The sequence below is a fragment of the Hemicordylus capensis genome, chromosome 8 (assembly GCF_027244095.1).
Source record: "Hemicordylus capensis ecotype Gifberg chromosome 8, rHemCap1.1.pri, whole genome shotgun sequence".
Classification (NCBI taxonomy): Eukaryota; Metazoa; Chordata; class Lepidosauria; order Squamata; family Cordylidae; genus Hemicordylus; species Hemicordylus capensis.
This window is the reverse complement of record NC_069664.1, coordinates 25,409,434-25,432,112: the sequence shown is the minus strand read 5'-3', so window position 1 is coordinate 25,432,112 and position 22,679 is coordinate 25,409,434. Positions and strand designations below refer to the sequence as shown.

The 22,679-nt window shown below is 46.0% G+C and overlaps 1 protein-coding gene across 3 annotated transcripts in view; it reads left to right on the top strand.

The window, feature by feature from the left end:
- Positions 1-22,679, top strand: part of LOC128333663 (opioid-binding protein/cell adhesion molecule-like) — a 718,254-nt gene that overhangs the window by 2,782 nt on the left and 692,793 nt on the right. Inside the window, exons 1-2 of one of the 3 annotated variants that reach the window (XM_053269410.1) lie at positions 4,454-4,593; positions 4,770-4,942. In XM_053269410.1, the coding sequence (XP_053125385.1) occupies positions 4,882-4,942 (61 nt within the window). In that variant the 5' untranslated portion in view covers positions 4,454-4,593; positions 4,770-4,881. Of the gene's footprint in view, positions 1-4,453; positions 4,601-4,769; positions 4,943-22,679 lie in introns of those variants that run through there. The other 2 variants (XM_053269411.1, XM_053269409.1) reach the window with 2 other exon arrangements.

The following is a 22,679-nucleotide window of genomic DNA, read 5'->3' as shown; positions in this document are numbered from 1 at the left end:
AGCTGCTATTGGCTGTCGGGGCTGTCCTTCAGTCCCAAAGGAAGTCCAGGCAGCCGATTCCCCCTCCTCTGTGCAGGCAGCAAGGGAGCCCTCCTGAATGTCTGAATTCGGATGGGAGAGTGGGGGAGGGGGGAGCAGAACCACTGGTCAATTGGACCTGCGGTTCCGTAATACGTGCAAATACGGCCATTGAATTGTAATGAAAACCCTCATGTAATATTTTCATTGGACATAGATCTATGCAGAGTAAGAAATAATTCTATTTTTAATGCAGTTTCTTAATTGATTTTCTGTTAACGTATATTGCCTGGTCATTCAGATGTGTAACAGGATATTTCAATTCCACATTATGCATAGGTGCTATAACAAAGTAAGGAAATCCCTGTTCTTCCCACTAGTTAATGCCATTTTATATAATTTGGGACACAATTTTTATACATTTGAGGTTAAACGCCACCTAAATCATCAGGATTCACTTCTGAGTAGTCACCTTAAGTGGCACAGCGGGAAAATGCTTGACTAAAAAGCAGAAGGTTGCTGGTTCGAATCCCTGCTGGTACTATATTGGGCAGCAGAGATATAGGAAGATGCTGAAAGGCATCATCTCATAATGCACAGGAGGAGGCAATGGTCGACCCCTCCTGTATTCTACCAAAGACAACCACAGGACTCTGTGGAAGCCAGGAGTCGAAATTGACTTGGCAGCACACTTTACCTTTAAACATGCTTAATATTGCACTGTAAGACAGAGACACTACTCTTATGAAATCGCTGGGACTTTAATCATAATGTGCATAGTAATCTCCCCCTTTGCACCCTAAGAAACAAAAGCCAGTTATGAGATCCAGTTTCTGTTTCTTACAGTGCAATCTTATGCATGCATATTCAGAAGTAAAGTGCCCACATACTGTTCTTGGATATGTTATCTCTTTTCATATTGCTATAAATGTGTTCCATAGGAACTTGGGAAGCTGTCATATACAGAGTCAGACCCCTGGTCCATCTTGCACAGTATTGTCTTCACAGACTGGCAGCAGCTTCTCCAAGGTTGCAAGCAGGAGTCTCTCCCATTCCTATCTTGAAGATGCCAGGGAGGGAACTTGGAAACTTATGCCTGCAAGCATGCAGGTGCTCTTCCCAGAGCAGCCCCATCCCCTAAGGGATATCTTACAGTGCTCACAAGTAGTCTCCCATTCAAATGCAAACCAGGGTGGACCCTGCTTAGCTAAGGGGGCAATGCATGCTTGACCAGCACTCCTCCCTGGTTCCATGCTTTTAATAACTATCCTTCTTTAATCTCTTGATAATTACAAAAAACAAAACCCACCAGTAGTGGAGGCTGTGGATGCTTCACACATTCCTGAACACCACTTGAGGATTGCAACACCCATTGTTGACTTACATGTGTGAATAGGTTATTACTAGTCTAAGGCCTGAGATAATATTTTCATGTAAGACCTTATGGACACTGCTTTCCCAGTGGCATTGGTACACATGCCTGAATATGTGTCATCGGGGCTGGTTCACGTCTGCATATCAAGGCCTGGTCCACATTCAGTTTCTCTACTCTTTGATGACAGGCAGCTGAATATGTGAACTAGTGCTGCTGTGAAGCACTTTGTTTGGCTGTTATATAAAAAGGTTTAAAAAATTATATTCGTGGTGATGATATAATACATTATCACAGGATGGTATGACCATCAAGTAATGAATATGCATGTGTGCTTCAACCCCAGATAAATTATAACAGAGTATAGGGAAACCAAGTTACACACACACACACACGACAACATGTCCTGAATAATTTAAGAGCCAATCCAAGCACTTTGCAACCTTTTCTCCTGGATAATTCAGAGCTGGTATAGTGTATAGTGCAGGGGTTCTTGGATCCCCAGACAATGTTGGATTCCAACTTCCATCCTCCCCAGCCTTCAGCCATTGTTGCTGTGAGTGATGGAAGCTGTAATAAAACATCACCTGGGGACTCAAGTCTGAGAACCTCTATAATAGTGGCTAAAAACTAGGAAATCTCTGGTTGAAATCCCACCTCTTTGATGAATGCCCCAGGTGTCCTAAGGCAAGCCTCTCTGTCTCAGGCTTGGCCTCCATCGGCAACATGGGAATCATATTCACCTATCATACAGGGTGGTTGTATGGATTGCAGCAAGATGGCACACATGGAGCACTCTGAAGGCGGCTTAAAGCATGGGACCCAGGAAGAGTCGAGTTCAAATCCTTGCTCAGTGATTCCTAGGTGATGTGGGCTAGTCATTCTCTCTTAGCCTAGTCCACCTTGCAAGGTTGTTAGGACACAAGGAGATGGAGAGGTGTGCATGTCTGAGTTCTAATTAGTGTGCTCAGCACATCTGCCCTGCAACCCTGTCACCATTCCCATCTGGGTTGCAGAGAAGCCCAGCATGGCAGGGAACAGTCATTTCCCCCAGAGCTTACCACCCAGCAATATTCAGCTGTGGGGCTGGTTCAACATACTAGAGACCTGCTGGTCCAGGTGGCCCTCAGGAATACAGAGCTGGGTAATAGCCCAGTGACCAGCTAGTACTAAATAGGCCTTTCAGCAAGGCATTCTTCTTTTAAGAAAACTTGAGAGAAGCCAGAAATAGTTGATCAGTATCAGTTAGCAGACAGCTCTGCTAACTGATCAAAAAGTGCATTGCATTCTCCTAAGTGGAGAGGAGAACTGGCCTTGTGGTAGCAAGCATGACTTGTCCCCATAGCTAAGCAGGGTCTGCCCTGGTTGCATATGAATGGGAGACTTGATGTGTGAGCACTGCAAGATATTCCCCTCAGGGGATAATGGAGCCGCTCTGAGAAGAGCATCTTGGCTCTAAGTTCCCTCCCTGGCAGCATCTCCAAGAGAGGGCTGAGAGAGAGACTTCTGCCTGCCACCTTGGAGAAGTCGCTGCCAGTCTGTTTAGATAATACTGAGCTAGATGGACCTCTGGTCTGACTCAGTATCTGGCAGTTTCCTATGTTCCTAAGTGGTGATTCTCTTATATTTAGCAGAGAGAAAGTGGCTGTACCTATCCAACCCCAGCACAGCATCTCTCCCATGACTCTTGTTGGGATCTGCCTTATGTTTCTTTTTAGACTGTGAGCCCTTTGGGGACAAGGGATCATCTTCATTTATTGACTGTTTCCACAGCTTTGAAAACTTGTGTGGAAAAAGGAAAAAGGAAAGGTTGCACTAGCGGAGGGAGGCCAGCAGTAGCCCATATCCAGCCGCCACCGTGGCCCCCCTCGCCCCACCCCCTACATGTGACATCAGACGCTGGTGGTAAGCTACACACCCTGCATCTGATGTTAGACAAGGGGGCGTGATCTAGCTCCCAAATGGGACCAAGCGGCCCTGTTCAGGAGTTAAATCAAGGCCAGCTCTGTGTTCGTAGCATGGTCAGTAGTGGCTCTAGCTGACCTTAGAATGGAGCGCTAGCCATTTAACTACTGAACAGGGATGTGCAGCTCCATTCAGGAGCTAAACCATGCCCCCACCCCGTGCCAGACATCAGATGCGGGTGTGTGTGTGTGTGTGTGTCGGGGCCGCAAGGCACGGCCCCTGAGGGGCGGAGGCCCGGGTTCTTTGAACCCTGTTGCCCAATGCTGGCTACACCCCTGAAAGTTTGTGCTATCGAGTCAGTGTCGACTCCTGGTGACCACAGAACCCTGTGGTTTTCTTCGTAGAATACAGGAGGGGTTTACCATTGCCTTTCTCCCACACAGTATGAGATGATGCCTTTCAGCACCTTCCTATATGGCTGCTGCCCGATATAGGAGTTCCCCATATTCTGGGAAACATACCAGCAGGGATTCGAACCAACAGCCTCCTGCCCTCAAGGCAGGTTGCTTCCCCGCAGCACCATTAGATGGCTTTTGTGTTGAAAAGCAGTCTATACATATTCACAGCAGTTGTCGTGTTCTGCCCTTTGCATTTCTGATGGATGCACATAGGTTTCTCCCAGCAATCCAACCTGTGCGTCCTCCTCCGCTGGGTTTTCCCTTTGTCCCCCAGCCTACCCCTGGAATCTCTCCCTTTCCAGCCCTGGTGCTTACAAAACCCGGCCGTCTGCCCATGGACTTCACTGCATTGTTGGTGGCAGCATGGGAAGCTGGGCGGATAGTGGGTGCACACTGGCACACAGTCTGTATCCTGGCATGCCTGTCAGCCTGTCAGCTGCATCAACAGGTTGCCTTCTGCTGTGGCATCTAATTAGAAGGAGCACCCCCAAGCCCTTCTGGGTGGGTGAGGAGCAGGCAGCTCAAGGCCATAGGCAGGCAAGCATCCCTGGCATGGATACAGCCTGTTTCTTTTGCTGGAAGGCTGTTCCTTTCAGCACTGCTGGCAGAAAACCTCAAGCCTGGCCAAAGCTGTGCCTGCACCCCACCCCACGCCACCATGCACCTCCCCGCTCCCCTGTGTCAGTCCCACTGAAGCCCTGCTTGGGGGAAGGCTGGAGGGAGGTGAGGGCACAGCAAGGGCCATCGAGGGAGCAGTTGGCAGCGTTTAACTCCCCATAGTGTCAAAAGCTGCAGAATAGCCAGAGTGTCACTCAGGAGACTGGGACCAATGGATGCCTGGTAGGAGGTCTGCTCTCCCACCCACCCCCCACCCCCTTGTACAGGCTGGTGTTCTGGGGCTTCTTCTGCTAATGTGTTATATGCAGGGTGGAAAAGAGAAGGGGGGGGGGAGAGACCCAGACTGCCTGCCTGTCCCCATCTCTCTCTCTCTCTCTCTCCTCTCTCTCTCTCTCTAGCTCACTAACTCGCTCTCCCTCCCTCTGCAAACATTGGATTTAAACCTACTCAGAATTCAGCACGGAGGAAAGCGGCGAGGCAAGCAGCACCAGACGACTGCAGCTCCTCAAGATGTATCACCCTGCTTGCTGGATCGTCTTCTCGGCCACTACTGCCCTGTTCTTCATCCCAGGTATGTCCAGGAAAGGGTCGGCGTCGTCTATCCCACCCTAACCCTCCCGTGACTGTCCAGGGGATTGGCAAGCGACACCATGCTGGGGCGCGGGGAGGAGAGGTGACACTGGGGATGCTACCGATGCAGACCTGGTGATCTGTCTCCGTTGGAGCCACCGTAGAGATTTGCCAAATTCGAGGGCTGGGAGGATGAGCCGGCGGGGACAGGGCTGGTGCCTTGCCCTGCGGAGGTGTCTCTGCTTCTTGCCTCCCTCCCAGAGGGATGCTGTGCCAGTATCGGACAGCCAGCTGTTCCTAGGTAGTGTGAAGAGAAGACACTTTCACGGGGGTCTGTATGTTCCATGCAAAACGTGTGTCTGCGTGCAGAGGCTTTTGGAGAAGTCTCGCACCCATCTCCTCGATTCCTGTGCATCCCCCTCCCGACGGATTTCTTTCCTAGGGAACGGGGGGAGTGGGAGTGCCCTCCCTCCCAAGTTCAGCACCCACGTCTCATGCCTTCTCTCACCTCCTGGGAACTACCGCAGCCCGTTCTCCTCCTCTTATTTTGGGCTGGCAAAGCTCTTGGTTTCTGGACAGCGGTGGTTGGTTGCAGTGCTAGAGATTTTCTTCTTCATTCCTCAATGTGCGGCGTGAGGTGCGCGGGGGTGAGGAGGGGGGGGCGGAATCGACAGCTACCTGTTTGGGCATCCGCTAGAGATGCTGCAGTGTTGGAAGCCAGGCCAGGTGTTGGAGTTGCCTTATCGCTAAGGCATCGCTGGTGCCTGCCATCACGGCGTTTGTGGGGAGTTGAGGACCACTCCGTGTCCCTTGCTGCAAACCCCAGCCTGAATGGGTGTATTGTGTGACTCGGTTCTAACGGGCTCTCTGGGCAAGGACTCCACAGACAGGCACTCAGTGTGGGTAGCTTAAAACGCATCTGGACATCTGTCCCAGTATAAAATTGAATGGGAGGGGGAAGGAATGGCTGCGTTTGGTGAGGAGAGGCGTTGTGTCTTGTCTTCCTGGCTGAGTGGAGTCTACTCTGCTAGAGAGACCTGCCTGAAGGTGCAGTGTCCACCGAAATGGATTGAATAGGCTTTACAGTGAAACGTTTATATGGAGAGGGGGATCTAGTGGGAGCATGTATCCAATTTGGTATCTGGAGAATGAGATGGACCTTTGTACACAATCCGGGTTTTTCAAATGGGTTTCTCAGTGCAAACCCAACAACAGTTTCCATTGTGGGAGGAGGTGGATGTGATGTGAGATGCAGGTTCAGGTGGGTTTGCTACCTGCGTGTGCATTACAGATTCTGGCAGAGGTTGGAAGGGTGAGATAACTGTCTACTAGATGTGTGAAAACTTTCTCTGTATCCCTAGGCCCTCACGCTCGCATATACAGGGCATGAAGTGTTCAGTGTTATGGCAATGGTTTGGGGAAATGTTGATTTGTATTTAGGTTATGGTAGGGAGGGGGTGAGGCAGCAGGATGAAGAGTCAGAGATCCTCTAATTTCAGTGTAAGGGACCCCTCCCACTTTTCACCCATCTAACTGAAGCTCCTGTGGTCTATCCAAATTGATCTTGTATTCCAGCTGGTATGCATAATACATCTGGAGATGAGGAGCCGTTATGGGGAATTGGTTGCAATTTTGCAATAAACAAAATTCTGCTCTGACATCTTGATAATAAACATCCTCCTGAGCAAAGGTGATGCTGTTTCAAAAGCCACAACACTTAGGCACTACAGCAGGATAATGTTAGAGTGCGAAAGCTGTTTGAGGCAATTTTGGGAGAGCACATCAGTCTTTTGAGAAATTCAATTTTAGGACCACTCCAAACCAAAGCCTTTTTTTTTTAATCACCTTTCATCTTGAGATGTGGTGTGTGTGTCTGTGTCTGTGTGTGATAATCCTGAATGCAGAATTCAAGGCTCCTAATTCCAAACTTTTGGTAGGGGGTGTGCAGTTAAGAGAATGTAAGTATCTCTGGCACTGAAAAATAGGCATACAAGGTAGAATCTTCCTCCTGAGCTCTGAATTGTCCAAACTGCATCCTGAAGCTTAAGACTCAATTTTTAACTTGTATGATGAACAGGAGCTACTGTCCCTCAGTGCAGTGTCTGAGATACATTGATGATAACTGGTGCAGAATAATGGCAAATCAGTGTAAGCAAGGGAGCTGCTGGTTCAAATATATCCTCATAGACACTAGCTGGCTTTATAAAATGCTTCCATTCTCTCCTCACCAGCAACATGGTGATGATAATAGCCTACCTTTCAGGGTGGTTGTAAGGTTCACTGCAGTAATGAATGCCATGACACACTTTGGTATTGTTGTATTCTTAGATGGCAAGTGCAAATTCATTTATTTATTTAGATGAATTTATGGCTTGAGGTTCTTTATTCCTATGAGAACTGGTACTTAGCATCTCCAGCACAGCATCTCTGTTGTCCCTTCCTATGTTGCTTTTCAAATAGTCCCAGAAGTGGAGTATGGATTATTCAGTTAGCCTATCCACTAATTCCTTTTGCATGTGAAATTCCCACCGGATACAAAGAGGTGGTACCTTCTGGAGACTGGCTTCTCCTCCCACTCTTCAGTCCTACCAGGAAATCTGAGGCGAATGAAGCAAGAAGGAAATAGGATCTTAAGAGGTGTGATTAGAGTGAGAGGAAACGGGAAGGCTCCTAAGGAAAATATTGCCATGTTATTATTAGCCCTAATGGCTTCTTTGCCATCCCTCCCCTTTATTCCTTGGCTTTTAATTATTTTCCTTTTCAGGTTTGATGGCGCTTTTATTCCACCACCCTCCCAATAGGACCTTATATTTTTCTTCCTGCCAATTTACTTTTGCAGAGTCTAAAGACCTGAAAGGTTAATGTAATAACGAAGCCATGACCTGTCTGGTCACAGGAAGCATCTTACTCTGGAGCTTTGATAAGGCAGGTTTCCATCTTGGAATAAATTTCTGAGGCTAATGCATCTCACCGGGGAGGCTTTTGAGGGGGAAGAGCTGCATGCTGCCAACAGTTTTCCAGGCAGCATCTCTCTGATGATGGGAAGGACAATGGAGATGGTTAAAGAACACCAAGACAATGAGGGGAAGAAGGATGAGAAATGATGGGCTGATAATCAAAGGCAGCTTCACAGATGATGCTTATTATGGGAGCCCCTGTAGCTCAGTGACAGAGCACATGCTTTGCGTGGATAAGATTGGTTTGCATGCATAAGAACCAGAGTAGTGTAGTGGTTAGAGTTTTAGACTGGGACTGGGGAGACCCAAGTTCAACCCTCCCTCCACTTGGCCCTGGTGTTCACTGAGTGATCCTGGGCTAGTCGGTATCTCTTAGCCCAATCTACCTTACAGGGAGGATAAAAGGAAGGAGAATGATATACACTGCCCTGGGTTTCCAGTAAGAACTGTAATTAATAATGACCCAGTTTCAATTCCTGTTGTCTCTGGTTTAAACATACCAGGTAGCAGGGCTTGGAACAACGTCTTCCTGAGATACTGAAGAGCTGCCATGCAAAGCCTGTATGCTTCCGGTACGCAGGAAGTGAGTTATGGCACTTCCTGCTGACTCCACTGAAAAGTATTGTGCATAATTTCATCTATGAGAGTTTATTCACACATGCAGGTCATCATGGGAGGAGAGCTGGTCTTGTGGTAGCAAGCATGAATTGACCCCTATGCTAATCAGGGTCCAGCCTGCGAGACTGCATGTGTGAACACTGTAAGATATTCCCCTTAGGGGATGGGGCTGCCCAGGGAAGAGCACCTGCTTGCTTGAAAAATCCAAAGTTCCCTTCCTGGCATCTCCAAGATAGGGCCAGGAGAGAGCCCTGCCTGCAACCTTGGAGAAGCTACTGCTAGTAAACAGTACTGAGTAAATGGACCAATGGTCTGACTTGGTATAAGGCAGCTCTCTGTGTTCCACAGTAGACTTGGTTAATATACATATGTGGGAATAGGCTCAGAAACTGTTATTTATAGAGTACTGTATTTTATTTATTTTTTATATTTATATCCTGACCTTCCTCCAAGGAGCCCAGAGCAATGTGCACGATTATGTTTATCCTCACAACAACCCTGTAAGGTAGGTTAGGCTGAAAGAGAAGTGACTGGCCCAGAGTCGCAAGTGAGTTTCATGGCTGAGTGGGGATTTGAACTTGGATCTCCCCAGTCCTAGTCCAACACTCTAACCACTACACTATGCTGGCTCTCATGCAGAATTAAATAAAGTATATTCCTTACTATCCGAAAAACCCATCCTAATGATGTATATCCATATCAGTGGTGCATCAGCGACAGCCAAAAAAACCTAGACAAGATATGCGTTAAGCAAGGAAATGCATGAACCTTGTGAGCTTGTCCAAATTAATAAACCAAAGGTCCACTTCAGGGGACTTACTCAGCTGCTAGAAGTACAGGGTAGGCATCCAGGACAAGGCCTTCTCTGTTGTGGCACCAAAGAAGATCTGCCTGGCTCCTCACCTTCTGGTGGGCAGAAAAACACATTTACCTTGGTGAGCTCTCCAACCCTGCATTTTAAAATGATTGCACTGGGGCTGCTGCACGACTCCTAACTTATTATGATTATAAGGATATGTTTAAATTGCTAGGTTTTGTTTGTTTTTGTTTTTGTATAACAGTTTGTTTCACTGAGTTTTTGTTGAGGTGTTTGGTTGTTGTTTTGAGTATTTTGAAAGAGAAAAGTAAAATAGGGAAACTGGAAATGAATATATGGAACTCTGTGGGCGGAGGGTGTGGGAATCTGGCAGGGAAGTAAGTTTTAACAGGAAAATGGCAGCTGGGAACTTAGATGCCCCCTTCCTTTTCTGCTGCTTCTGTTTTAAATGTCCTTCTTCCAGTCTGGCTTTGCTTAAATAAACAGTATGTATTGGGGCACTGTTACATGCCTGCATCCCTGAATGCATAGCTTTGTCCCTAGAGAGATGGATCTTGTGAATGCTCTGAGTCTGATATGTATTTCTTAATTTTCAGAAAGAATTTCTTCCAAGCCAAACTGGTTCGTGACACTCTGGTGTTTTGGTGCCTGTCTATGCAGTGTGTAGCTTGGCTTGCTTTCATGAGCCATTTGGAGCTGTTTGGCTTATAAGTATGCATTTCCAGTGCCCTTGTTCTCTCCTTATGGCATAGAAGTAACAATAGTACTACTAATAACGGTAATTAATGCAGAGCCAACAATGTACATTGCACCCTCCAAAGTAATGTAAGCAACAGAAAGAGGAGGAGAATACCACTCTCAAGGAGTTTACTATCTAAATTTTGACAGAGAGAACTGCAGTGCAATGGAGGCCAAGGAAAGAAGGCAGTAGACTAGACACAAGAGACTGCTTTATACAGAGTCGGACCATTGGTCCAGCTAGCTCAGTATTGTCTACACCAGGGCCGCTCAGCTTCAGCCCTCCTGCAGACGATGGCCTACAACTCTCTCAATCCCTGGCTCTTGGCCACTCTGGCTGGGGATTATGGGAGTTGTAGTCCAGCAGGGGGGCCAAAGTTGAACAGGCCTGGTCTAAACTGATTGGAAGTAGCTCTGCAGGGTTTCAGACAGGGGTCATTCCCAGGCTCTCCCTGGAGATGCTGGGGATTGAACCTGGGGCAATCTTCATGGAAACCATGAGCAATACCATTGCATTATGGCCCCTTGTCAACAAGGAATGAATGCAAACCAGTGAAGCTGTATATACATAAGCTTCACTTCATCTGCAGATGGGAAGTAAAGGGTAACATCATAGCCTGGATCATGGCTATGAAAAAATGACTGGATTGTGTATGTTGATCTCAGGAGGCTGGTGAGCGAGACACATGTGGAGGAGGTATTGACAGGTGAATGATTAAAATGGATAGCATCCAGATTGAGTTCATCATTACTAAGGTCTCATTTACTTCCGTGGAACTTAGTCATGACTGATGAGTCTGAATGCTGTTGAATAATTCTGTTCTACCAACTCTCAAGGCAGCTGTTGTTGGTGGGTTGTTTTTTGTTTTGTCCCCTGTGGACTCACTGGTAAACACATGCCTGAGGTTACTGGGAAGAAGATCTCTAGAGATAGGTCCCTGCTTCCAAACAGTTTAGAGCCCTTGCAAATGAGACTCTCTTTGCTTCTGATGTGTGAGGACGTTGGGCGAGAACGAAGTCTATAGATCTGAAAATCGATAAACTGTAAAGGTGGCCATATTTGCAGAACTATATTTGAACTTGCATCCAAAAGCTTAAATGAGCCAAGAGGGAAAGTGCTCTGTGTGGATTATGTCTTCTGTTGCCAAGAAATGCCATCTGAAATGGATCTGATATTTCTATGCATGCATAGTTTCTTGATTCCGGAACCTTAGCTCCAAGGAGCTGTTGGCTTGGCTGCTTTCTGGGAGCTGGAGAAAAGCCTTGCTCCCTTAGCGGTTGCCTCCCCCTAGAAAGTGACAGTCTCCTGGGCCCCCATTACCTGACTAGTCCCCTGCCCTGCTCCACCCCCTTTGCATAATTGGCTCACCCTTTCTGTCTGCCAGCTGCTTCTCTGTTTAACAAGGACTATCTTGTGTGCCTGTCCCAGCTCCTGGTGCAAACTTTGTGAATGGATACTTCATAATAGAAAACATGGGACCAGCATACTGACGAACCTCTGTATTCATGGGGGTTCTGTTCTCTGCAATTACTGCAGCTAAAGAAACCACAAATACTGTGTAATTAGGTCTATGGGATTGCGGGGTTTATTTTCTCGGAGGCCTAAAAGTCCCAGTAAAAATGACCCCAAAAATGGGCAATATAAAGTGTCCTGCCTAGACTAGAAGCTACCTAATGGTGCAGTGGGGAAATGACTTGACTAGCAAGCCAGAGGTTGCTGTTTTGAATCCCTGCTGGTATGTTTACCAGACTATGGGACACGCCTATGGGGAGTAGCAATATAGGAAGGTGCTGAAAGGCATCATCTCATACTGCATGGGAGGAGGCAATGGTAAACCCCTCCTTTATTCTACCAAAGACAACCACAGGGCTCTGTGGTTGCCAGGAGCTGACATCAACTCAACGGCACACTTTACCTAGACTAGAGGTGTGAAAGGTCTCTAGTCTCCTGCTAAACCCAAACTCACTATTGTTATAAAGGTGGCTGGCGATTAGAGAGGTTTTGAAATGGGAAAGGAGAAAGATACAATTTTTTCCTTCTCCCACCCTCCTGAAATCTCTTCATAGAGGAGGAGGTAAAGTTTTTGCCCTATAACATACATCCACCCCATTCTCCAGGATACTCTAAGCTGTTGGGGACTCAAACAGAAAAACTCCCACTCCTCCCTGTTTGTTCTTCTTCTTCACCTCAAACTTCCATACGTCCTGAAATTCACTGAGTACAGGTCTGTTTTAATATATACATTTCATTTAATTTACAAACTAATAATAATTCCTCAAGTATGCAGAAATCACTACTTTATTCTTGGATGGCCCCATTTTGTGCCCAGGCAGTGGTCCACCCAAGTTCGATATTGGAAGAAATGATAAAACCAGTGTGGTGTACTGATCAGAGTGTTGGACTAGGACAGGGGAGACCTGAGCAAATCCCCATTCAGACAGGAAACTCACTCTGGGCCAGTCACTTCTCTCTCAGCCTAACCTACCTCACAGAGTGGTTGTGAGGATAAACATAACCATAGCGTGGGGCTCCCTTTGAAAACGGTCCAGAAACTGCAGTTGGTACAAAATAGGGCTGCAAGATTATTAACGGGGACTGGATGTTTTTAGCATGTTAGTGCTCCATCAGCTGTACTGGCTCCCAGTCCATTTCCAGGCCCAATTCATGGTGCTGATTTTAAAGCCCTAAATGGCTTGGTTACCTGAGGGAGTGCCTTGCCCCATATGTCCCAACCCAGTCTTTAAGTTGTTCTTTGGAAGCCCTCCTCTGGGTGCCCCTGCCAAACAAGGTGAGACAGTGGCTACTAGGGAGAGGGCCTTTTCAGTGGTTGCAACCCATTTATGGAATAGCCTCCCCAGTGAGGTTCACCTGGTTTCATTGCTTTCTTCTTTCAGAAGCCAGGAAAAAAACCGTTTTTGTTCACTTAGGACTTCTAAATATTTTTTAAAAAATTGCTGTTCCCAGTAAAGTGGTTTTTTGTAGTTAGCAGATGGTGATTTCTGTGGCCCCAATGGTGTTGAGGTGCTCTTCAAGATGTTCTGGAATTGCACCTAGGGCACCAATTACTACTGGGATTATTTTGGTCTTCTTCTGCCACAGCCTTTCAATTTCAATGTGTTGATCTTTGTATTTTGTTATTTTTTTTCTTTTTCTTCTGTTTTGCTGTCACCTGGTATTGCTATGTCGATTATTTTAACTTGTTTTTCTTTCTTCTTGAATACAGTTATATCTGGTGCATTGTGTGGCAGATGTTTGTCTGTTTGGAGTTGAATGTTTTGTCTGTTTTGGAGTGTGGCAGATGTTTGTCTGTTTTGAGTTTGTCTGTTTGGAGTTGTTTGGAGTTGATTACTTTAATTAAATTAATTAAATTAATTAAAATATTTTAATTGATTTATTATTAAAAATAATAATATTTTTACCTCTTCATTTTCTACAACTTTTTTCAGTTTTGTGGTCTCACCAATTTTTGGCTGCAGGTAGCTTGTATTTTTTTCAGAATTATTATTATTATTACATACATAATATTTGTTCGATCAATTGAGCAGCAGTATTATTATTATTATTATTATTATTATACATAACCATATACACTACTCTGGGCTCCTTAGAGAAAGAGTGAGATATAAATGTAATAAATTAAAGACTTTGATGGTACATAGACAAAGTGAAGTCTCTGATACTCATAGGAAGACTCAAGCGATTTAGCGCTTTGTAGGTCAGCACCACCAGGCTCAGATCCTGCAATAATCCAGCCTGTCTTTCAGGAGAGTTTCTGCTTTATGTTAAGTATCCTGGGACAGTTGAGCTCCTGAAACAGAAGGAGCGAATGCTCCCAGCTGTCACTGTGGCAGCATTCTTGGTTGGCACAGTGACAGCCATAGCCCATGGATTTGCAACAATGCACACCTGCCTCGCCGGGATTAATTAGTTGTTTGTGCGACTCTTTGAAGATGCAAAGTGCTATGGCTGATCTTCAGTGTGGATGCTTGTCTTCTGTGGGGGTTTTGTTGTTGTTAGTTCTTCTGAGTAGGGCAGGTCCCCTGGGTTCCCCTCTTGTCGCTGCCTTCTCTGCTAAGGAGCTGCTGTCTTCTCCGCCCCTAAGTTTCTTCAGGAATGTGCATAACCGTGTACACTGATAAATGCTGTGCTCCTGGTTGTTTTGGTTGGCACTGTAAGGAGAATCTGTGGTTTCACTCATCCAGGAATCATCAGTGGCACTAGAAAACAAACTGGGAAGGGGCAATGTGCATTTATGGGTGGGTCAGCTATGTCCCAGATTTTTGAAACAGAAGGAGGGGCAAGGGGGCATACTACTTGTGTCTCCCCACCCCACGGAGACACCTTTGCCAAGAATGCAGACTCTTCCTTCAGGTGTGTGTAGCTGCCCCAGGATGTGGACATTTTTTAGGGCAGAGAAATAGCAAGTCACAGGATCAGTTTCCCAGTACTGCCAACTCTGCGCCTATTGCCATCTGTGGATGTCAAAACTCCATAGTGGCACTCTATGCTTTTCAGACTGCAGAGGCTGGAACATAGAGATTTGTTTGCAATGCCTCTGGCTGTCCCAGCTGTGCTCTTAGCTTAATCAGGATCATGCAACACAACACAACTCCACTAAGAGCTCTGGGCAGACGAACTTGTTGAGAACATCCTCTTTGATCTGTGTGCATGGGCAAATATGTTATACATGGGGATCTGGGATCAAGTGTCAGTTCCTCCCCTTGCTTGCTTTCAGCAGGACTGTGAAGGTGAGCCAGGTTTGGTTGGGAAGTTCTCAAAACCCATCTCGGGTGCTCGTCTTGGGTAGGGGCAGATGATTGGTGTGAGAGCTGACCATTTGGCTGGCTCAGTCTGAATCCAGACCAGGTTAGAACTGGCCCAATCCGGGCTCTGGATTGGCCATCAAGCCAGCCAAGCTGCCTCAATTGCCCGCTCAGGGCATATACTTGTAAAGGAGGATTCCCTAGTCTAAGAAGGTAGCGACAGCAAGAGGCGAACATTTACCTTTAGTTTCCTGCCAGCATGGATGGTGCGGAAGTGGCACTGGCACCATCAGAGGTGGTAACTGGGACTCCTCTAACCCTCGCTCCCAGCCTCACAAAAGACAGGCCTGGCCTGCCTGTCGTTCGGGAGGCCAGGGAGGGCGGGGGGTGGAGGAGTCCTCACCACCGCTTCAGATTTTGCCATCGCCGCGGCCAATGCCTCCGCTGGTGAGAAACTAAAGGAACATCTTTCCCTTTTGCCGCCTCCACTTCATAGTCTAGGGAATCACCCATTATGTGTAAAGGGGGATTCTAGATGGCAAATATACCTCCCAAGCTGGACTGCGAACCAGTTCTTCGAACTGTGGAGTTGTCCGGTTCAAACTCAGTCCACCCGAGCCAGGCCGGCTCGATGTGAGCTGGCTCGCACACCCCTAGCCAAAGGGCATAGGAACCTTCATGATGAACCAAACTCATGACATACTACTTCATCAGCCGGCATTCACAGTCAAAAGTGGAGGGGGCCCTGAATCTGTTCTCCCTTACTCATGCCTGTCCGTCCCTTACTATTCAGCACTGAGATAACTTGTTGCAGTCATGTGTAGTTCAGCAGATAAAATCACTTCTCTTGGGGCTGCTTCACCTGTGCACACATGTTGCTTAATCTTGTCTTTCTTGATTACTCCACATCCAAGGACTCTCATGCTATCTAACAGATGAACTTTCTCATTTGAAAAACATTAGTTGACTTTCTTAGTTTGTCCCTTTAATTCCAATGGGACAACTTTGAGTAATTTCCCTCACTGTGTTGACCATTGTATTTTTCTGTAAGTCAGATGCTGTGAGTGTATTATGTGGCTTAATCTGTGATGGCTCATTCACACATGCAAGTCACAGCTTGACACTACAAATACTTCTCGGGCATTAATGCAGCCATGAAATGAATGTGGGGGAGAGTGGCGTCACAACAGGCTCCTCCCTTAGCTGCAGAGGGACAGGGCCGTAGCTCAGTGCTAGAACATCTGCTTTGTATGCAGAAGGTCCCTGGTTCAATCCCTGGCATCTCCCGGTAGGGCTGAGAGAGCCTTGAAACCTTGGAGAGCTGTGCCAGTCAGTGTAGACCAGGGGTGGGCAAACCCGGCCTTCCAACTACAGTAGTGTTGAACTACAACTTCGGAATTCTCTGCCACCAGATGTGGTGACAACCAACAGCCTGGATGGCTTTAAGAAGGAGTTAGATAAATTCATGGTCTATCATGAATAAATTGTGGCTGGGGATTATGGAGGACCAGTTTTGTCCACCCCTGGTGTAGACCAGGGATTCTCAATGTGTGGGTCCCCAGGTGTAATTGGACTTCAACTCCCATAATTCCCAACCAAGGGCCACTGGGGCTGGGGATTATGGGAGTTGAAGTCCAATAACATCTGGGGACCCACACGTTGAGAAACCCTGGCGTAGACTATACTGAGCTGCTGGGTGGTGGACTGATTATACTGATGCAGTATAAGACAGCTTCCTACGTGACAGTGAGTACAGAGAGATGTATGCAGCTGTACAGTCAGGGTTCATGATGACATGGAAAGAGCCTTCTGCTAACACAGCTGTATGTGCAGGGGTTCTCTACACACATTCTAATGAATATTCATAGTCTGATGGTGAATGCCACTCCCTCCCATATGGGTTCATTTAGCCTGGCATTTGCATCTGAAAAGGGCTTCTGTGAATGACTGATGCCTATGTATATATGAACTGTCCCTTAGCTTTTTGTGCAAATAATTACATTTGTTTCTTCACTTGGGGAGGCTTGCTGTGATTATAACTGTGGGGCTTGCATACAGATCATAACATGGCATTAATGGAAAATTTTCATCTCTGGGGAAAAAAACACACTTGGATCCGTCTTTCTGTTGCAGCCAATTTTGCTAAGTCATTGGGGTTCATTTTACTGAAGCCTGTAGCCTCCAGTTATGTCAAGCCTTTTTCAGTTCTGCCATCCTTGGTATCTAATTAACATGGCAAAATGATATGAATGCAATCCCGGTCCACACTCCACAGAGCTATCAGCTTCCTATCCATTTGCTGGGTGCCAAAGTGATGGGAAGTTGCCACTGATGAAGCGCAAGCCCATGGATAAGTACCCAGAGCACATTTGTTCCACTCTAGTGTGATTTCAGGAGAGGCAAGAGAGACTTAAAGGGATTTTCTATGCTCTCTTAAAAGTCTGGGGAAAGCAGCAGATCAGATACGGTGGGCATGAATCCTCCGTCTGTCAGAGACAGCAGAGCAAACATTTTTTGGCAACTTTAGGTGTTGAGAGAACTGACTGGCAACTCCCATAATATGGTCTTGCAAATAAGCCTACTAATGTTTTATTTTTACTGGTCCATCCATGCCCATGTTAGTCATCTGTGGCACATTGGCCTAAAAGAAACAACTTCTGTGAAGCTTCTTTACCTGGTAACTTGAGGGTGATCTCTGCAGGAGAGTAGCTGTTTATAAGTGAGCAATGGGTTTCCCACTTCTCCAAGAAGAATGTAAAATAAAGTGTGCCATCGAGTCGGTGTTGAGTCCTGGCGACCACAGAGCCCTGTGATTTTATTTTATTTTTTGGTAGAATACAGGAGGCGTTTACCATTGCCATCTCCCATACACAATGTGAGATGATGCCTTTCAGCATCTTCCTATATCACTGCTGCCCGATATAGGTGTTTCCAATAGTCTGGGAAACCTGACAGTGGGGGTTCAAACTGGCAACCTCATGCTTGCTAGGCAAGTAATTTCCCCACTGTGCAATTAGGTGGGGATACAGTCAGTTGCTGTTTTATAAGCCTTATTCACAGTATGTTCAATGCTCATACAATCTGTGTACACTGGTGCAGATCTATTCCCATTTTATGTTGAATGCAGGTGCAACAATACACTTCCCACCTAGCCAATTCACAAGTTATGTTAATCACTCATACAAGTATACAGTGTGCATGCACAGACATGGGTCCTTCAGGCAGCCAGTTAAGATTTCCTTATTCTCCCAGGCCTTGTAGCCACAGTTGTTTTAGCATGGTTGTCATCTGCTTTGTGTTTTCTTTAATCTGCAGATTAATGCTGTGTTTTGTATTATTTTTAAAAGATCATTGCTGCCTTTATTTATCGTAGGCTGTGTTGCGTATGTATTCAAAGTAGAAAAACCTCTACAAAGATCTTAAATGAACACGTGGAATAGAGAGATTCCCAAGTGAAAAAAATACTTGGTCTCTCCCTAAATATCTACTGGAAATGACCCATGAAGGATGAATTCCCTCATTTAATGGGCTGGACAGTCCTTTTGGAATGCTGGAATTCTTTGGAGTCAGAGCAAGGGGTGGATCATCACACGAGTAAGCAGCTTGCAGAAATACATTGTGAGCTGGAATACTGCAGGTAACTTGGACATTTAGGTGACTAATCTAATTAGCATTTCATTTGCAGGCACATAGTGGATGTCAGGTTCATGCTGATTGCATTATGCTGTATTCTCATGCTTTTATTCAAAAACTTTTTCAAATTCTCAGATAGGGGAAAAAGAACTTTGTCATCTCATGGCCATACCCTGGAAATGCAGACATGGTAAGAAAAGAGGTTGTTGGTTGGGAGGTTGAGTTGTTCTTCTGGCCTTGCATTTTAAAATACCTTCCTTCATTGTAAAAGCTGGAGGCTTATCTTTTTAGCTTTTCCTTTATTAAAGCTGGAATTCTCAGTGCAAACTGGAATTACAGGGAGACTAAGCAGGGGCAGCCCTTGCATGAAGCGAGGTGAGGCAGTCACCTCAGGCAGCAGGTGACTGTTGCCAGTAGGGCAGCAAGACGCCCCCACCTCTGCCATTGGAGCAGCTCTTTCAGACCAACCTGGCCATGCAAACTCTGCATGGAGCGCTTCTCCTCACACTCTTTGCAGATCTTGCAAGAAGCATGAGGAGGAGAGACTGCTGGTGACCTGCCCTCCTCACCACCCCCTTCACCACTTCCAAATCTTGCAGAAGTTGGTTTTGCAAAAAGGCTGGGGGGGTCCCATCAGGTCAAGGCATCATTTTCCACCTCGCATCAGGTGCTGCAATACTTCGGGCTACCCTGATTCTAATATGCAAAATAGTCTAACAGGTCAAGCTACACACTAAAAGAAGGGTGTTTAGTGCTCTCCAGCTTGGGATTTATTTATTTATTTATTTTTATGCACAAACCATTTTGAGAACTTTTGCTGAAAAGTGGCGTATGTGTGTTCATAGAAATAGTGGCAGTAAATTGGCACCCCAGGATGAAAGACGTGCCCCTCTTCTTTCCTACCACACCAGGGGCGTAGCTATAATTGAGTGGATGGGTTCAAAGAATCCAGGCCCCCAAGCTCCTGAGCACCCTCAGCCTCGCCCCTCCCTATTTTCTTCATCTTAGGCCTCCTCTCCCCTAGCTATGCCCCTGTAAAGGTAAAGTGTGCCGTTGAGTCGTTGTTGACTCCTGGCGACCACAGAGCCCCTGTACCACACATTTTATCTGCAGTAGCCTATAGCTGAGGTAGATTATTGAACTGCATACCTTTATATTTTCTGTCATATGCTTACCCTCGAATAAACCCCAAGTATGACAATGCACAGTTCCCATTCACTCACACCAGACAAACCATGGCAAACAGCAACTGAAGGAAACCCAAATGGGTTTTGTTTGGGGGAGCTAATCTTCTGTAGCAGAGAAAAAAATATCTCTTACCTAGCAAGAAAATCAGGGTTGGCTCTGTTTTCAGCCTCTGTGTGGCTGTGGAAAACCAGGCAAAGAGAGAACTGTTGACATTTCCACTGGGAAAATTGCCCGAGCACATCCCTTCTTTCAGTGACTGTGTGTATGTGTGTGTGTGTACAGAGTAAAATAAAAGGAGCTTTTTTGGTGTGCAGCTTTCAAGAATGAGACCTGAGTTGAAATGGGGGTAATGGGGAGGGAGAAGAGAGATGCTGCTGTCTCTCCCTCTCCAACTTCCTTGCAACACTCCCCTGCTGTCCACCTGCCAGCCAGTTCGCTCTTCTCTCTTGGCTGTTTACTTCTGCCTTTTGTTCCCCTTACTTGTTGCTATGCATGAGGCGTATGGAAGGAGCTCCAGTGAATATAGGCCAGGCTTTGATTGTTCAGCAGGCTGGAAGATGATGATTATAATATTTGACAGGAGGGAAGGGAGGGGAGAAAACTCTTTGCACTTTCAGATCTGCTTTGTCATAAGTTAAGATCATGGAAGGGCCTCCGAAGGATGCTGCCTTTCCTCCATGCAAATGGTGTTTGAATAACAAAGCAAATGGTTGCAGCAGGATTTTCTTCTAAAGGGATTTGGCTTTGGATCAATCGTTTTGCTATTACACCATCTTCTGGGGTCCTTTTGCATCTCATAAACTTAACTAATGCCTTGCCTTATTGACCTTTCCATTTAGCACTGAGAGGGTGCTGCTGTTAGAATGACAATGACCAGTGAATGTTGGTGCCCTAAGCAACACAAATATTGATACATGTTTGAGACCTGTTGCACTGAAATTCCTCCTATCCAAGAAACCTGTCAGAATTTCTGTGTTGGGGTTAAGGGTAGAGGCGCTCTTATCCCTGGTCTCCCAGGGCAAAGGCCTTGGGAGCCTCCAAATCCTCTTTAGTCTGTCTTGGGTGGTGTGGTCAGTCACCCAGTCAAGCATGATGCTGATTAATTTGCAAGGGAGGGGGGCTTCCAATGTCATTTAGGTCCAGGCTCCAAAATTACCTAGGTGCCACTGTTCTCTCTAAGGCATGCGCATGTGCATGTGCTCAGACATTTTCTGATGTCTGCTCAGTTAATTTTAGATTCCACCCAGGCTGAATCAGGAAGGCCCCACTCTGAATGCACTGCCTTTGCCTTGATACTGACACCCAGAACAAAACTCATTCTGCACACAGATGAATAAAATTAGAGAGAACGCTGCTAGATGCACCTCTGGTTAGGGGTCTTCAATAAAGAATACTTGGCACAACTGCAGAACTTCAGCTCTCCAGAGTCATTTGGAGGCAAGCTATGATAGTTGGAAATCAGCAGGTAGGGAACGGATTTCAGGCCAGTATCAATTGTATCATATAGCTGTATCCTTAGCTGTTAGTGCTGGCTAGCATTCCATTGTGCTTGGATCCCGTGATACTTGGTGTTTCTTTAGGTATGGTATTTAGAGGGTATGCCAAGATGGTTTAATGAATGGTTGCTGTAGTTGATACTAGGAACTTGAGGATAACTTTCAGCTATATTTTTATGAAGATGTGACTAAAGAGACATGGCCCAGATCTGCTCATTCCTCCATTCTTTTTCTGAAAGTAAAATTCATTCATCACCTCCACAATTGATTATGTCTTATCTCCAGGTGCTCAGCTAGCATTCCTAAGATTTTATAAAGCAGCATCAATTTGAAACTTCCAAAAAATCCCATCTTAGTCACATGGATGTGACCAAGTCATTGGCCGCATTCACATATAATGTGCAACCACAGGTCCAATGGACCCCAGTTCCGCTCTTCCCTCCACCCCTTGCTCTCCTTTCCGTATTCAGATGCAATGGAGAGCAGCCTCTCCTCATTCAGATGAAACTGAGACTGCAGAGAGGAGGGAGAACTGGCTGTGCAGGCTGTCCTTCAAGCAAGAAGGAATCATGCACGGAGAGAGGTTCTTCCCTCAACTCCAGTCGGACAGAACACACTCAGACGTAACCGCATTTGGACATAATGGAGGCAGAATGGAATGCCAGTTATGAGCAGCAAAACTCACTACAAACTGAGGGTTCAGAATGGTGTCTGCTGAGCAAAACCTTGGGTCACTGGATGAGCAGGACCAGAGTTGCATGCATTTGGATGTAACAGTAGGGAACCCCTGCTAACTGGGCAAAGAGATGCCTTTAAAAAGTGGTGATTCTCTTTATTTAGCAGGGGGAGAGCAACTGGCCCTATCCCACTCTAGCACAGCATCCCTCCAGTGACTGTTGCTGGTGTCTATCTTATGTTTCTTTTTTAGATTGTGAGCCCTTTGGAGACAGCGAGCCTGTTTGTTTTGTTTGTTTTGTTTTGTTTTGTTTTGTTTATATCTATGTAAACCCCTTTGGGAACTTTTTTTTGGAAAAGCAATATATACATATTTGTCCTCTTCGTATTGGTAACCTCCATGCAACTCCATTTCCACATTACATGTGAATGTGGCCGCTGTGTCTCAGTCTCTCATTGGTTAAATAGGAATATTAGCAATCCGAAGATTGTGAAGCTCTGCAAATAGTTAGAAATGCCACCTTTTTGACTGCTCACTGCTATAGTATGACATGGTTATTTTGTTTGTCTTTTGAGATGTAGTACTGGATTTAGGCACAGGCTAAGTAAGCTACAGCTTAAAACCTCACATTATGAGATACCTCTGAATGCAAAATGGAGACTAAATTTTCATTTAAAAGGTATTTCTAATGTAAATGGGCTTTTTGCGAGGTAAATGGATTCTTAATTTTTCATCGCATCTTTGCCGAGTAAAAATAAAGCTTTATTATTTCTATTTTCACTTCCTTTTCATTAGGATAATACATTTTGGGGGGCAATGCTATGGGGTCTTCTAAGGTTGATCTAACTTAG